Source organism: Panulirus ornatus, chromosome 37 (assembly GCF_036320965.1).
Source record: "Panulirus ornatus isolate Po-2019 chromosome 37, ASM3632096v1, whole genome shotgun sequence".
NCBI classification, from domain to species: domain Eukaryota; kingdom Metazoa; phylum Arthropoda; class Malacostraca; order Decapoda; family Palinuridae; genus Panulirus; species Panulirus ornatus.
The window spans coordinates 28,678,829-28,696,569 of record NC_092260.1 but is presented as its reverse complement, the minus strand read 5'-3'; the positions used below and the strand labels follow the sequence as shown (position 1 = coordinate 28,696,569).

General features: G+C 39.9%; 1 protein-coding gene across 6 annotated transcripts in view; it reads left to right on the top strand.

The window, feature by feature from the left end:
- Positions 1-17,741, top strand: part of LOC139760654 (uncharacterized) — a 50,357-nt gene that overhangs the window by 12,497 nt on the left and 20,119 nt on the right. The window contains exon 1 of one of the 6 annotated variants that reach the window (XM_071684097.1): positions 9,571-9,593. The exons of the other annotated variants lie outside the window; for them this stretch is intronic. Within the exon in view, the coding sequence (XP_071540198.1) occupies positions 9,586-9,593 (8 nt within the window). The 5' untranslated portion in view covers positions 9,571-9,585. Of the gene's footprint in view, positions 1-9,570; positions 9,594-17,741 lie in introns of those variants that run through there. 6 annotated transcript variants of the gene reach the window in all.

Sequence of the window (17,741 nt, the reverse complement as noted above, 5' to 3'; positions counted from 1 at the left end):
TATGGACTTAGTCAGTCATAATATAATTCATACTTATGCTATCTTCCATTATCATACTTGTTAAGGCAACCCTTAACATTTGTGCATTCATATTTCACAGTACAAGTAAGTGGAAACTGCCTGTTATGCTATAACCAAACTAGACTCCTTGCAATATTTTAAGTACAGCATTGCCATATGGCTTCAGTACCACAAGGTACGACAATTGTCTTTTGATAACTTGGAGTTTCTGTATGTAACCACTTCAATTTGAATATTGAGAGAACGTTATCTCGGAGCAAAAATTGGTATGTTTGAAGGAATTGTAGTTTCCAACAATATATGGTTGCGAGGAATGGGCTATAAATAGGGTTGTATGGAGATGGTGGATGTGTTGGAAATGAATGTTTGAGGACAATACGTGGTGTGTGGTGGTGGTGTGAGGTAGTTTGATCGAGTAAGTAATGAAAGGGTAAGAGAGATGTGTGGTAATAAAAAGAGTGTGGTTGAGAGAGCAGAAGAGGCTGTGTTGAAATGGTTTGAACTCATGGAGAGAATGAGTGAGGAAAGATTGACCAAGAGGATATATGTGCCAGAGGTGGAGGGAAGGAGAAGCGGGAGACTAAATTGGAGGTGGAAGGATAGAGTGAAAAAGATCTTGAGCGATCAGGGCCTGAGCATACAGGAGGGTGAGAGACGTGCAAGGAATAGATTGAATTGGAACGATTTGGTTTGCTGGGATCAACTTGCTGTCAAAGGATTGAACCAGGGCATGTGAAATGTCTAGGGTAAGCCATGGAAAGGTCTGTGGGGCCTGGATGTGGATAGGGAGCCATGGTTTTGGTGCATTACACATGACAGCTAGAGACTGAGTGTGAATGAATGTGGCTTTTTTGTGTTTTCCTAGTGCTACCTCACTGAAGCAGGGGTAGCGATGCTGTTTCCTGTGGAGCAAGGTAGCACCAGGAAACAGATGAAGAATGGCCATCATTCACATACACATATCTTTATACATAAATGCCCATACTTGCACATATGCATACATATGAATATCAACATATACACATATACATATACATACACAGACATATACATATATACACATTTACATATACTTGTTTGCCTTCATCCATTCAAGGTGCTACCCCATCCCACAGGAAATAGAAGAAAGCAAATTGTAAAATCAGTCTCAGTAAATTTGTTTTAAGATGTTTTTGAAACTAGTTTTTTATAATCTGTTCTACAATTTTTTTTCATACTATTTGCCATCTGTATCATGCTGATATATTTGGAATATTAAAGATTTACATGCTGATGGTAGAACAGTCCATGGTTATAGCATAAAGATAATTGCACTAGTCCAAGGTGCTCATTATTTTGTATGAACTTTTGTAATAAAACTGGATTAGACTTAAAGAGTTTTATTTTACTTCCAGGAACACCACTCATAAAGACAGAAGGGACCCCGGTATACCACATCATTCCATTTTACTCTATTCCTTGCACACCTTTCACCCTCCTGTATGTTCAGGTCCCAATCGCTTAAAATCTTTTTCACTCCATCCTTCCACCTCCAATTTGGTCTCCCGCTTCTCTCGTTTCCCTCTATCTCTGACACATATATCCTCTTTTGTCAATCTTTCCTCACTCATTCTCTCCATGTAACCAAACTATTTCAACACACCCTCTTCTGCTCTCTCAACCACACTTTTTATTACCACACATCTCACCCTTTCATTACTACGTATGAATATGTTTCAGTGTATATATGCATATGTGTATGTATATATACATTGAATGAAGAGGTATGTATATGTATGTATATACATGTGTATGTGGATGGGTTGGGCCATTCTTTCGTCTTTCCTTTACCTCGCTAATGTGAGAGACAGCAACAAAGTATAAATAAATATATATGTATGTATGGTATTGCAGTGGAATTTATTAAAAAAGGGGGTGACTGTATTTTTTGACTGGTTGGTAAGGTTATTAATGTATGTATGACTCACGGTGAGGTGCCTGAGGATTGGCGGAATGCGTGCATAGTGCCATTGTACAAAGGCAAAGGGGATAAGAGTGAGTGCTCAAATTACAGAGGTATAAGTTTGTTGAGTATTTCCTGGTAAATTATATGGGAGGGTATTGATTGAGAGGTGAAGGCATGTATAGAGCATCAGATTGGGGAAGAGCAGTGTGGTTTCAGAAGTGGTAGAGATGTGTGGATCAGGTGTTTACTTTGAAGAATGTATGTGAGAAATACTTAGAAAAGCAAATGGATTTGTATGTAGCATTTATGGATCTGGAGAAAGCATATGATAGAGTTGATAGAGATGCTCTGTGGAAGGTATTAAGAATATATGTGTGGGAGGCAAGTTGTTAGAAGCAGTGAAAAGTTTTTATCGAGGATGTAAGGCATGTGTACGTGTAGGAAGAGAGGAAAGTGATTGGTTCTCAGTGAATGTAGGTTTGCGGCAGGGGTGTGTGATGTCTCCATGGTTGTTTAATTTGTTTATGGATGGGGTTGTTAGGGAGGTGAATGCAAGAGTTTTGGAAAGAGGGGCAAGTATGAAGTCTGTTGGGGATGAGAGAGCTTGGGAAGTGAGTCAGTTGTTGTTCGCTGATGATACAGCGCTGGTGGCTGATTCATGTGAGAAACTGCAGAAGCTGGTAACTGAGTTTGGTAAAGTGTTAAAAAGAAAGAAAGTTAAGAGTAAATGTGAATAAGAGCAAGGTTATTAGGTACAGTAGGGTTGAGGGTCAAGTCAATTGGGAGGTGAGTTTGAATGGAGAAAAACTGGAGGAAGTGAAGTGTTTTAGATATCTGGGAGTGGATCTGGCAGCGGATGGAACCATGGAAGCGGAAGTGGATCATAGGGTGGGGGAGGGGGCGAAAATTCTGGGAGCCTTGAAGAATGTGTGGAAGTCGAGAGCATTATCTCGGAAAGCAAAAATGGGTATGTTTGATGGAATAGTGGTTCCAACAATGTTGTATGGTTGCGAGGCGTGGGCTATGGATAGAGTTGTGCGCAGGAGGATGGATGTGCTGGAAATGAGATGTTTGAGGACAATGTGTGGTGTGAGGTGGTTTGATCGAGTAAGTAACGTAAGGGTAAGAGAGATGTGTGGAAATAGAAAGAGCGTGGTTGAGAGAGCAGAAGAGGTGTTTTGAAATGGTTGGGCACATGGAGAGAATGAGTGAGAAAGATTGACCAAGAGGATATATGTGTCGGAGGTGGAGGAACGAGGAGAAGAGGGAGACCAAATTGGAGGTGGAAAGATGGAGTGAAAAAGATTTTGTGTGATCGGCCTGAAACATGCAGGAGGGTGAAAGGAGGGCAAAGAATAGAGTGAATTGGAGCGATGTGGTATACCGGGGTTGACGTGCTGTCAGTGGATTGAATCAAGGCATGTGTATGGGGGTGGGTTGGGCCATTTCTTTCGTCTGTTTCCTTGCGCTAACCTCGCAAACGCGGAGACAGCGACAAAGCAAAAAAAAAAAAAAAAAAAAAAAAAATATATATATATATATATATATATATATATATATAATATATATAATATATATATATATATATAGTTGATGGGATGACCTTGATTACGGCCTTAATTGCCCTGTCGTCTCGGCTACCATAAAAAACTTACGGGAAGACCAGTCCAATACGTAACGAAGGTAAGAAAACAAACGTGCGGATGAATTACTCAGTTCAGTACGCACCGCGACTTGTTCACAACGTCATGGAATGGCTCTCCCTGCTCCTACCCATCCTTTTTGGGTTCACTTTAGTCAGGATAGTGCTGACTAATGCCATGTTTCCTGTAGGACCTCCTAGGTCAGGGTCCAAGTTACCTCGTTTGAGGAACCCACGTCAATCTGGTCCACCAGAGCCACCGGGATACCAAGAATACCTGTCCACCTGGTCCACACTCCAGAGCTTTCAAAACCTTCATCAATTGGGCCCCCAGGTATTCTAGACTGTTTTCCTTGTGCAGAAAAATGTTATTTTAGACACAATTGTGAATGCGTGCTGAATGTGACTTGTGCCCTGGAATCGGAAAAGAAAAAAATTGGATCAACGACTTCTACTCCTTGGTTGACCAGACCCCTTCCACCGACTACTACTACACCCGGCCACAAACCAACAATCATTGGTGCACCATATCTGCCCTGTTCCGAGACATGTCATGTAAGAGACAGCTCAGGAGAGTGTAACCTTGTCTTACACTGCATAATGACACCAAGCACACGTAGACCTCAGTTGACAACCGTTCTAACCAGCGTCCAAAACAAACTTACCCACTACCGTGTCTTCTCGCCCTCCATTTTTAGAGCCACTTATCAACTTTACTCTGTCATCTCCAGTGAGTGATCATACCTCACCGCAAGTGGAACCAGTACCAAGCCGAAGCAAACTATTACGTGAACCTTATTGGCTTGTGGATACCGGAGTTCTCTCTCTGCTCTTGATACTCTGTTATGGCTAGGCTGGCTGTTAACAATCCAAGAGTAGATCAAGTATGCAAATACCTACATGTAATTACCTATTTGTACTGTACTGAAGGGGAGACTTACACTCGTGGATCCCTATCCCTTGAACACTGGCCTCATACAACCTCTTAAATCAATGCATGCTGTCTGCATTTATTAACCATGTTCTCACACAGTTCCATTCTTCCATAATTAATACTGAAAAGGTATTTCTTTACTCTTTATTTTACCATTTTTTTTAGATTTAATGTATGGTTTTGGAATAATAGTAGTACTAAGAGTGATGGTAATGGGAAGGCAGTTTTCCAAAAGCTGATTAATTTGAAGACAGTTTTTTTTAGCTGAAGGTAGTTTGGTGCTTCGTGGGTAGCTAAGGATGAAAAAGGGTGAACGGGCCATTATAAAGACAAGTGTCCGTCCATGGAAGACCTGGCAAGTGTTTAACAGTTAAAACATGGTTGATTGTCATATGGCCATACATGAGTGTATCTAAGACGAATGTCAGTACGCAATATATCACGACTGTGACGCAGTAAGCTATTGTAACTTGACAGTAAGCACTGAAATTTTGAAAGCAAACGTAAATTGTAAGTCATGTTTTAACACAAAAATGTGTTAGGTATTTCATTAATATCTTTATTGATTGCCGTGTGATGAGGACTGGTGCTTGCTATAATACCCATAATTCTGGCCATTATTTTATTTCCAATGTGTAGTAAAAATATTGAGAATTAAATATTTCTTTTATTATATTTGAAATATTCTTGTAGTTTTTATGACTCTGCACAGATAAAGCAAAAAGAATTTTAGCTTTATTTACCCTGGTTATCGAGTGCTATCGTTACGGAGACGAGCATCTGGCAACTCCGACAAAGTTCTGTCGATGGTGACGTAAAGCGTGAGATAAACCTATCCCAGCATGGGATGGAAGGTTTCCACATCTGTGACCGATGTTTTAAATATATATATATATATATATATATCTATATATATATATATGTATATATATATATATAAATATATATATATATATATATAATATAATATATATATATATATATATAGCTGACTGCCCCTTCCAGACAAAACTTAAGTTCCATATCCAAGATCATCGGAGGTCGCAGAAGTGACTAATTATGTATGTGGTATTCCCATCCCGGGGCCACTACAACAACGCCTGACAGCCAGAGGTTCGATTGTGTTACACGAAGGAGTAACAACATATCTTGGTGAAATCAGAGGAAGGCGGATCTATCACTGTTGTTGGGCTTTGAAGGCGTAATATGATTTGTCACATAAGGTGGACCAGACAGCGGCAGCAGGAATTAATAGCTACCAAGTAGCAAAGAGAGTAATTATACAGTGATAGCGGCAGCAATAGAAACTCGGGGGAGACAGCCCGGGCAAGAAACAGCTGAAGCAGCAAGAGACGGAAAGGTGTGCAGGGGAATTTACTCAAGCCGGAAATGCCATGTACCTAAACGAGGTGGTCACTGGTACCGCCAGCAGTGCAATACGTACCACGCCCTTGTCGATGCCAGCGGTCTTCGTTGCTCCTTGCCAACCCTCTTTACGTTCATCATAGTCGCAGTGGGAAAGACTTCTGCCGTGTCTTTTCCGTGGCCTCTTAGATCAGGCCATACAGCAACTGATTTAAGAAACCCACGGTTCCTCGTCCCACTACGGCCTGTGAGACACCCCGGAATACATAATCCCCTTATATCTCCGTCGATGCCTTTTAGCGTTTTCCCATGTCTTCCTTGCAGAGAAAAATGTCACATTATTGATTATCGCAACTGTGAATGTGTGCTCGCTCTGCATGCGATGACAAAGAATCAAATCTGTGAATTACATAGGGCCATTATCACAGGACTACATGTTTCCCAAGATCGTCTTTTACCAATGAAACACACCTACACCGTCCTGAGAAGTTCATAAATGAAGGGACTCTTAAGTGTATAGTCAGTCGGACCTACGATGTCAATGAGAAATGGAAGGCAAGGTCTGCACCTCCCACTCCACCGGGGATCACCACCCGTCAATTTTGGTTGACAACCATCCCACCGACGTCGATACAACTTACTGACGCCTATCTTATCTCGCCTTCCATCTTTAGAGCTACTTACAACACTCACTCTTAAAACAGTCCCTCCTTCATTAAGTTACCGTAACTCACAAAGTCAATGGTGGAGTCAACACAAGACCGAAGTAATATATTGTATGATCCTCTCTGGCTTGGAGTAGCCAGTTTTATCACACTGGCTCTCGACACTGGTGTAGTCAGGCCTCCTGTGATTTCAGTTGCGGCTGCTCACGAACTGCAAGTATATACGTGTGGGAGAGAAAAAAAAAAAGTAGCAACATGAGTGTGCGCAGATAAAAAGAAAAATCATGCTCCGATCAGTTTTTACACTGCATACAGTGGCCGAGGTGTAGTTTGGTTGCGTCGTGGGTTGCTGGAATTCACCGCATCATGATTGTTGCAGCAGCCATTATAAACCAAAGTACTGGAAATGGGTAGGCAAACAGGTAAACGCTTAACTGAAAACATCGTTTATTGCTCTTCAAGATTTAAAGGCCTTTAGATGAAATTAAAACCACCGTAAAAGCTCTCCTATATAGAAGTAGAGAGAATAGAGAAAACAATCACACAGCATGTGAAAACGAGAAATAATCGGTAAGAATAAGCAAAATTAGTGCTATCCACTAAACAGTGGCAGGATGTTTACTGGATGTGTGGCATTTGGTAAACGAGATATGCGGGTCCACGAAGGCGCCCTCGAGTCCGGGGGTGTCGTGTTTAACGTTAAGAAGCTTCTTTGTGGGAAACTGAAGCACCAGAGAAGGATTGTAGTTGCCAACATCTTGAACGTTTATATGTTTTTGGGAAACATTATTACAAGTTTAGTTGTAAAGTAAGAAAGCACATCTGGTTTATATTAGTGGACTGCTCACGGAAACATTTTAAACATTTTTTAAGTTTATTTATGTTTAATCATAATTTTGTGTTTATGGACAAAATCATTTTTATTGTTTGCACTAGTGTTAAGAAATAAAAGTTAACCACTATAATATATCTTTTATTGTCCCATTGGGTCAGTCCTCTGATGCTTACTGCGTTACTCTGGTAATCTAATTTAAGAGTCGAGTCTATGTCATTACATGCGGAGAAAGTGACCGTCCGCTGAAATAATGAAAGCCAGTGCCGTTGAAACAAATGTTTTTTCGAGGTGCATGCTGAAAACTTTGAGAATCCTTTAACATTCATGCCAGTGGTTTGAACTATACACATCAGGCATTCTTTTTCTGGTTGCAATAAAAATTTACTTGCACAAATTCTAAGACATTATGTATTTTGTTTTATTCTTGAAGCATTACCTTAGCTCTAATAACCTGATACGTAAATAAAGTAGGCAAGACAACATTTTCTTCGCCCTGAAAATCAGCGAGTGTTAACCGTAGAAATGTGAAGTTCTAAGCGGCACTGGAAGGATAAGGATGACTTCATGATCCGGAACTCCAGCGGTGCTAGCAACTCTCCGATTGGTGAAAAGGCTGTGATCGAGAAACTGGCTCGGAACTGGTCGAAGGTTCGTTGTTCTTTTTAAGGTACTGCTAGATATATAACTTTATAATGGTAGAACTTAGAGGTAATTATTCAAAAGTAAGAATACAAAGCTATCACTACTATATAATCTAATGGGATACCAGTTGGACAAAATCTTAAAACTTGAGTTAACATAAATTCTACATTAGTTTTCGTGAAAAACACATCATATCAAGATCGGTTGTGGCTTCAGCCAATACTATATGACCGCATCCTTACTTGATCCTTGTCAACTACCCAGTGTAGATCCTCACCTATGAGAAAGATAACGAAGTGAATAGAATCAATTGATAACGTTCATAACTAATGAAATTAAGATAATCAGATCATTTACATATCTCACCCCTCTTATGTTGGTGATCTCTTTTCATTCCATAAAGCTTCACGCTTCCATATCTCACATTGATGGTGCTCAGTATAAATCGCGAAATGAGAGAAAACTCAGTTAGTCATGTACAATGATGACTAACGATGGGGTGAAATATATACTTTACACAATTCCTGGTATACATCGCATCATAAAGCAAATGATAGAAAAATCAGACAAATACGAGATGGTAAATCAACTATTAAGGAATTTAGTTTCTATTATCAAAGGATATTTCTGCCACTAAGCAATAAATTCAAAGGGACACAGATTAGTAAATGGAAGAAATCTGAATCTTGATGATTGGTATGACATGGCCGTGAGTCACTCTTGTTTAGCTACCAACATTTGTAAATTTATTCATTTTCTTCATTATACTGGTTCATGTTCGTCATTTTCTTCGTTATATTGGTTCATGTTCGTCATGGATTTTATTCGCTAATTTGACGGTTCGCTTGGAAGTGTTCGCTACTGCTGATGTTGAGGTAATGGATTAAATTATATTTCCAAGTTGCAGTTATGTGTCTGATGTGTTTTAGCTAAACCAAACTTAAAGTCTGTTTGAATATCATCAATGATTAGATTCAAGACGTTATAAGTAACTGGAGAGGACGTTTTCATATTTACTTTGAATTGTAGTAAGTCATTATGAGTTTAGTATGTGTAAAGGTGTGATTCACTCCCACTTCTAGAGAAAATTGTATATAAAATATATATATATATAGATATATATATATATAATAATATATATAATATATAAATATATATATATTAATTTTTGGATGAGATAACATGTTCTGTACAAGAGAAAATTGGTACAACCTAAATCCTTAGAATTTCGTATTCGAACTTTGTCCAAAGAATTTGTTTTTTGTTGCCATATTCGATAAATATTGTTAAATGAATTAGGTTAGGTTGGCAGTGTCGCTGTAGGGAACGGTCGCCTCACAAGATGATATGCTAATAAAGCACTTCAAAACCTAATTAACCAACCTAATTTAAGACTGAGGGCGTTTAAATATCACGACCGGATGAACATTGGTCTAGATTGCAGTCTTCACATATTATCCTTAGGTTGTTGTCCTTTACTCCATTCGTCCCCCCCCCCCCCAATAATAGTGGGGAGGGTTATGAAGACCAGGGAAAATGTTCGGGTAATAGATTTTGTGAAACTATTAGAAAAACATATATGAAAACATACTTTTCTTTATAGTAAAGGTTTATCTTTGCTGTCATCAGAAGAATATATATTCTTTCTAATTGTGTTCGTGTTTACCGAAGGATTTCATGCCTAGAATGTGTTTTCTTAAAAAGATTCTTGTATCTCCCATTCGCTTAAATACTGATGGAGCATTTATGCTGTAACTTCAAAATCTATTTTACCTCTTCATTCCATTTGATGTTTTTTTTGTCAAACATGGAAAGCTGTTGAATTCTAAAAGACTTATTATGAGTACTGGAATTACTTATAAGGTGTTAATCATGGTTTTGATTAACCTCATCCTGTCTAGATATTCATTTGTGATATATATATATATATCTATATATATATAATATATATATATAATATATATATATATATATATAGTGCATAGTGCCACTGTACAAAGGCAAAGGGGATAAGAGTGAGTGCTCAAATTACAAAGGTATAAGTTTGTTGAGTATTCCTGGTAAATTATATGGGAGGGTATTGATTGAGAGGGTGAAGGCATGTACAGAGCATCAGATTTGAGAAGAGCAGTGTGGTTTCAGAAGTGGTAGAGGATGTGTGGATCAGGTGTTTGCTTTCAAGAATGTATGTGGGAAATACTTAGAAAAGCAAATGGATTTGTATGTAGCATTTATGGATATGGAGAAGACATATGATAGAGTTGATAGAGATGCTCTGTGGAAGGTATTAAGAATATATGGTGTGGGAGGCAAGTTGTTAGAAGCAGTGAAAAGTTTTTATCGAGGATGTACGGCATGTGTACGTGTAGGAAGAGAGGAAAGTGATTGGTTCTCAGTGAATGTAGGTTTGCGGCAGGGGTGTGTGATGTCTCCATAATTGTTGAATTTGTTTATGGATGGGGGTTGTTAGGGAGGTGAATGCAAGAGTTTTGGAAAGAGGGGCAAGTATGAAGTCTGTTGGGGATGAGAGAGCTTGGGAAGTGAGTCAGTTGTTGTTCGCTGATGATACAGCGCTGGTGGCTGATTCATGTGAGAAACTGCAGAAGCTGGTGACTGAGTTTGGTAAAGTGTGTAAAAGAAGAAAGTTAAGAGTAAATGTGAAAAAGAGCAAGGTTTTTAGGTACAGTAGGGTTGAGGGTCAAGTCAATTGGGAGGTAATTTTGAATGGAGAAAAACTGGAGGAAGTAAAGTGTTTTAGATATCTGGGAGTGAATCTGGCAGCGGATGGAACCATGGAAGCCGAAGTGAATCATAGGGTGGGGGAGGGGGCGAAAATCCTGGGAGCCTTGAAGAATGTGTGGAAGTCGAGAACATTATCTCGGAAAGCAAAAATTGGTATGTTTGAAGGAATAGTGGTTCCAACAATGTTGTATGGTTGCGAGGCGTGGGCTATGGATAGAGTTGTGCGCAGGAGGATGGATGTGCTGGAAATGAGATGTTTGAGGACAATGTGTGGTGTGAGTGGTTTGATCGAGTAAGTAATGAAAGGGTAAGAGAGATGTGTGGAAATAAAAAGAGCGTGGTTGAGAGAGCAGAAGAGGGTGTTTTGAAATGGTTTGGGCACATGGAGAGAATGAGTGAGGAAAGATTGACCAAGAGGATATATGTGTCGGAGGTGGAGGGAACGAGGAGAAGTGGGAGACCAAATTGGAGGTGGAAAGATGGAGTGAAAAAGATTTTGTGTGATCGGGGCCTGAACATGCAGGAGGGTGAAAGGAGGGCAAGGAATAGAGTGAATTGGATCGATGTGGTATACCGGGGTTGACATGCTGTCAGTGGATTGAATCAAGGCATGTGAAGCGTCTGGGGTAAACCATGGAAAGGTCTGTGGGGCCTGGATGTGGAAAGGGAGCTGTGGTTCGGGCATTATTGCGTGGCAGCTAGAGACTGAGTGTGAATGAATGTGGCTTTTTTGTGTTTTCCTAGTGCTAAACCCCCTGACACATGAGGGGGGAGAGGGAAGGTGTGTGGCGAGGTGCGATGGAGTGAATGGGGGGCATACAGTGTGAATTGTGTGCATGGGTTAAATGTATGCGTCTGTGTATGAAATATATGTGTACATTGAGATGTATAGGTATGTATATTTGCGTGTGTGGACGTTGTGTGTATACATTGTGCATGGGTGTGTGGGCCATTTCTTTCGTCTGTTTCCTTGCGCTAACCTCGCAAACGCGGGAGACAGCGACAAAGCAAAAAAAAAAAAAATAAAAAAAAAAAAAAAAATATATATATATAATATATATAATATATAAATATATATATAGATATATATATAATAATATATATATATATATATTATTATTATTATTATTTTATTATACTTTGTCGCTGTCTCCCGCGTTTGCGAGGTAGCGCAAGGAAACAGACGAAAGAAATGGCCCAACCCCCCCCATACACATGTGTATACATACGTCCACACACGCAAATATACATACCTACACAGCTTTCCATGGTTTACCCCAGACGCTTCACATGCCCTGGGTCAACCCATTGACAGCACGTTGATCCCAGTATACCACATCGTTCCAATTCACTCTATTCCTTGCACACCTTTCACCCTCCTGCATGTTCAGGCCCTGATCGCCCAAAATCTTTTTCACTCCATCTTTCCACCTCCAATTTGGTCTCCCACTTTTCCTTGTTCCCTCCACATCGGACACATAAAATCCTCTTTGTCGATCTTTCCTCGATCAAACCACCTCACACCATATACAGTCCTCAAATTTTTTCAATTCCAACACCCCAACCCTCCTCCGTACAACCCTACCTATAGCCCATGCCTCGCAACCATATAACATTGTTGGAACTACTATTCCTTCAAACATACCAGAAATTTGCCCCCTCCCCCACCGTGTGACTCACTTCTGCTTCCATGGTTCCATTCACTGCTAAGTCTACTCCCAGATACCTAAAACACTTCACTTCTTCCAATTTTTCTTCATTCAGAGTTACATCCCAATTAACTTGTCCCTCAACCCAACTGAACTTAATAATAGCCTTGCTCTTATTCACATTTACTCTCAACTTTCACCTTTCTCATACTTTTCCAAACTCAGTCACCAACTTCTACAGTTTCACACTCGAATCAGCCACCAGGGCTGTATCATTGGCGAACAACAACTGACTCACTGCCCGGGCCCTCTCATCCCCAACAGACTGCACACTCATCCCTCTCATCCCCAACGGACTGCACACTCGTCCCTCTCCAAAACTCTTGCATTTACCTCCCTAAGCACCTCATCCATAAGCAAATCAAACAAACATAGCGACGTCACACACCCCTGCCGCAGACCGACAGTCACTGGGAACCAATCACTCTTTTCCTACTCGCACACATGCCTTACATCCTTGGTAAAAACTTTTCACTGCTTTTAGCAGCTTACCTCCCACACCATATACTCTTAAGACCTTCCACAAAGCATCTCTATCACCCCTATCATATACCTTTTCCAGGTCCATAAATGCTACTTACAAATCTATCTGTTTTCCCAAGTATTTCTCCTTCACATTCTTCAAAGCAAACATTTGATCCACACATCCTCTACCACTTCTGAAACCACATTGCTCCTCCCTTATCTGATGCTCTGTACATGCCTTCACCCTCTTAATCAATACCCTCCCATATAATTTCCCAGGAATACTCTAACAAACTTATGCCTCTGTAGTTTGAACATTCACCTTTATCCCTTTGCCTTTGTACAATGGCACAATGCATGCATATCGTCAATCCTCAGGCACTTCGCCATGATCCCTACATACATTGAATATCCTTACCAACCAATCAAATACACAGTCACCCCCTTTTTTTTGATAAACTCCACTGCAATGCCATCCAAACCTGCCGCCTTGCTAGATTTCATCATCTGCAAAGCTTTCACTACCTTTTCTCTCTTGATTTTGTGTTATTAACCCTTCTTTTATATACTCCTCCAAAAAAGAATTTTTCTGGTAAAATAGAATGAGAAGGATGATGCAGATACAGTGAAATATTAATAGAAGATGAAACACAATAACTCTTGCATCTAATCTTGATGGATAATCATGTAATTTTAGTTAAGAATACATTCAGATGCCCTATCTGTCCATGCTCTTAAGATTTAATGTTTTTTTTCACTTTTCATGGCACCTTCACCTTGTCATCAGGTCAAAGTGTGGATTCATGTTTGCAACTTGAAGAAAATATGCAACAACCGTCCTGAAAGAGTACCATCACCTGTAATTCATTCACAACCAGTTATGCGGAGCCCAGCAATTCCCATCTTAAGAAATCCAACTAATCCACTTTCTCGATCTCCTGTAATGTCAACCTTTCGAAGTACATCTCCAGGAGGATCAAGTTTGAATCCTCCTGAAGCTACTCCACAAGATGAGCTTCATCAGTTATTAGCTGCATTAGGATCAACAGAATGGGATGTCCCATTGCTAGAATTCTGGGCAAAAAATTTTAATCAAAATTATGGGCAAGAAGTATGTTAGAATTTATGCCATTGTTTTATCATGTGGACATTATGTTCATGAAAATGCCCAGAGTTCCTTTGAATTGCTTTAATTTATTATACATTTATGTTAGTTTGCCATGCTCAATGGTGCTAGTGATAACAGTTCTTCCACTGACTCAGGAAAAATGTATGTTTGACTGATGAATGTTCAGAGCAAAACTATGATTGAGCTTACCATAATGTATTGTAAATGAAGCAGCATTTCCTTTTCACATTACAGAAATTTTTACTATATGTACCACCAGACTGTAGCTTACTTGATATTTGGCACACATTCTTACATACCACTTTATCCCTGAAATGTTAATATTTTTAATTTTTCTGTTATATTATGACTTAGTCAGTCATAATATAATTCATACTTATGCTATCTTCCATTATCATACTTGTTAAGGCAACCCTTAACATTTGTGCATTCATATTTCACAGTACAAGTAAGTGGAAACTGCCTGTTATGCTATAACCAAACTAGACTCCTTGCAATATTTTAAGTACAGCATTGCCATATGGCCTTCAGTACCACAAGGTACGACAATTGTCTTTTGATAACTTGGAGTTTCTGTATGTAACCACTTCAATTTGAATATTGAGAGAACGTTATCTCGGAGCAAAAATTGGTATGTTTGAAGGAATTGTAGTTCCAACAATATATGGTTGCGAGGAATGGGCTATAAATAGGGTTGTATGGAGGATGGTGGATGTGTTGGAAATGAAATGTTTGAGGACAATACGTGGTGTGTGGTGGTGGTGTGAGGTAGTTTGATCGAGTAAGTAATGAAAGGGTAAGAGAGATGTGTGGTAATAAAAAGAGTGTGGTTGAGAGAGCAGAAGAGGCTGTGTTGAAATGGTTTGAACTCATGGAGAGAATGAGTGAGGAAAGATTGACAGAGGATATATGTGCCAGAGGTGGAGGGAAGGAGAAGCGGGAGACTAAATTGGAGGTGGAAGGATGGAGTGAAAAAGATCTTGAGCGATCAGGGCCTGAGCATACAGGAGGGTGAGAGACATGCAAGGAATAGATTGAATTGGAACGATTTGGTTTGCTGGGATCAACTTGCTGTCAAAGGATTGAACCAGGGCATGTGAAATGTCTAGGGTAAGCCATGGAAAGGTCTGTGGGGCCTGGATGTGGATAGGGAGCCATGGTTTTGGTGCATTACACATGACAGCTAGAGACTGAGTGTGAATGAATGTGGCTTTTTTGTGTTTTCCTAGTGCTACCTCACTGAAGCAGGGGGTAGCGATGCTGTTTCCTGTGGAGCAAGGTAGCACCAGGAAACAGATGAAGAATGGCCCATCCATTCACATACACATATCTTTATACATAAATGCCCATACTTGCACATATGCATACATATGAATATCAACATATACACATATACATATACATACACAGACATATACATATATACACATTTACATATACTTGTTTGCCTTCATCCATTCATGGTGCTACCCCATCCCACAGGAAATAGAAGAAAGCAAATTGTAAAATCAGTCTCAGTAAATTTGTTTTAAGATGTTTTTGAAACTAGTTTTTTATAATCTGTTCTACAATTTTTTTTCATACTATTTGCCATCTGTATCATGCTGATATATTTGGAATATTAAAGATTTACATGCTGATGGTAGAACAGTCATGGTTATAGCATAAAGATAATTGCACTAGTCCAAGGTGCTCATTATTTTGTATGAACTTTTGTAATAAAACTGGATTAGACTTAAAGAGTTTTATTTTACTTCCAGGAACACCACTCATAAAGACAGAAGGGACCCCGGTATACCACATCATTCCATTTTACTCTATTCCTTGCACACCTTTCACCCTCCTGTATGTTCAGGTCCCAATCGCTTAAAATCTTTTTCACTCCATCCTTCCACCTCCAATTTGGTCTCCCGCTTCTCCTCGTTCCCTCTATCTCTGACACATATATCCTCTTTTGTCAATCTTTCCTCACTCATTCTCTCCATGTAACCAAACTATTTCAACACACCCTCTTCTGCTCTCTCAACCACACTTTTTATTACCACACATCTCACCCTTTCATTACTACGTATGAATATGTTCATGTGTATATATGGTGAGTTTGAATGGAGAAAAACTGGAGGAAGTGAAGTGTTTTAGATATCTGGGAGTGGATCTGTCAGCGGATGGAACCATGGAAGCGAAAGTGGATCATAGGGTGGGGGAGGGGGCGAAAATTTTGGGAGCCTTGAAAAATGTGTGGAAGTCGAGAACATTATCTCGGAAAGCAAAAATGGGTATGTTTGAAGGAATAGTGGTTCCAACAATGTTGTATGGTTGCGAGGCGTGGGCTATGGATAGAGTTGTGCGCAGGAGGATGGATGTGCTGGAAATGAGATGTTTGAGGACAATGTGTGGTGTGAGGTGGTTTGATCGAGTAAGTAACGTAAGGGTAAGAGAGATGTGTGGAAATAAAAAGAGTGTGGTTGAGAGAGCAGAAGAGGGTGTTTTGAAATGGTTTGGGCACATGGAGAGAATGAGTGAGGAAAGATTGACCAAGAGGATATATGTGTCGGAGGTGGAGGGAACGAGGAGAAGAGGGAGACCAAATTGGAGGTGGAAAGATGGAGTGAAAAAGATTTTGTGTGATCGGGGCCTGAACATGCAGGAGGGTGAAAGAAGGGCAAGGAATAGAGTGAATTGGAGTGATGTGGTATACAGGGGTTGACGTGCTGTCAGTGGAGTGAATCAAGGCATGTGAAGCGTCTGGGGTAAACCATGGAAAGCTGTGTAGGTATGTATATTTGCGTGTGTGGACGTGTGTATGTACATGTGTATGGGGGGGGGGGGTTGGGCCATTTCTTTCGTCTGTTTCCTTGCGCTACCTCGCAAACGCGGGAGACAGCGACAAAGTATAAAAAAAAAAAAAAACAGTATATATGCATATGTGTATGTATATATACATTGAAATGAAGAGGTATGTATATGTATGTATATACATGTGTATGTGGATGGGTTGGGCCATTCTTTCGTCTTTCCTTTACCTCGCTAATGTGAGAGACAGCAACAAAGTATAAATAAATATATATGTATGTATGGTATTGCAGTGGAATTTATTAAAAAAGGGGGTGACTGTATTGTTGACTGGTTGGTAAGGTTATTTAATGTATGTATGACTCACGGTGAGGTGCCTGAGGATTGGCGGAATGCGTGCATAGTGCCATTGTACAAAGGCAAAGGGGATAAGAGTGAGTGCTCAAATTACAGAGGTATAAGTTTGTTGAGTATTCCTGGTAAATTATATGGGAGGGTATTGATTGAGAGGGTGAAGGCATGTACAGAGCATCAGATTGGGGAAGAGCAGTGTGGTTTCAGAAGTGGTAGAGGATGTGTGGATCAGGTGTTTACTTTGAAGAATGTATGTGAGAAATACTTAGAAAAGCAAATGGATTTGTATGTAGCATTTATGGATCTGGAGAAAGCATATGATAGAGTTAATAGAGATGCTCTGTGGAAGGTATTAAGAATATATGGTGTGGGAGGCAAGTTGTTAGAAGCAGTGAAAAGTTTTTATCGAGGATGTAAGGCATGTGTACGTGTAGGAAGAGAGGAAAGTGATTGGTTCTCAGTGAATGTAGGTTTGCGGCAGGGGTGTGTGATGTCTCCAT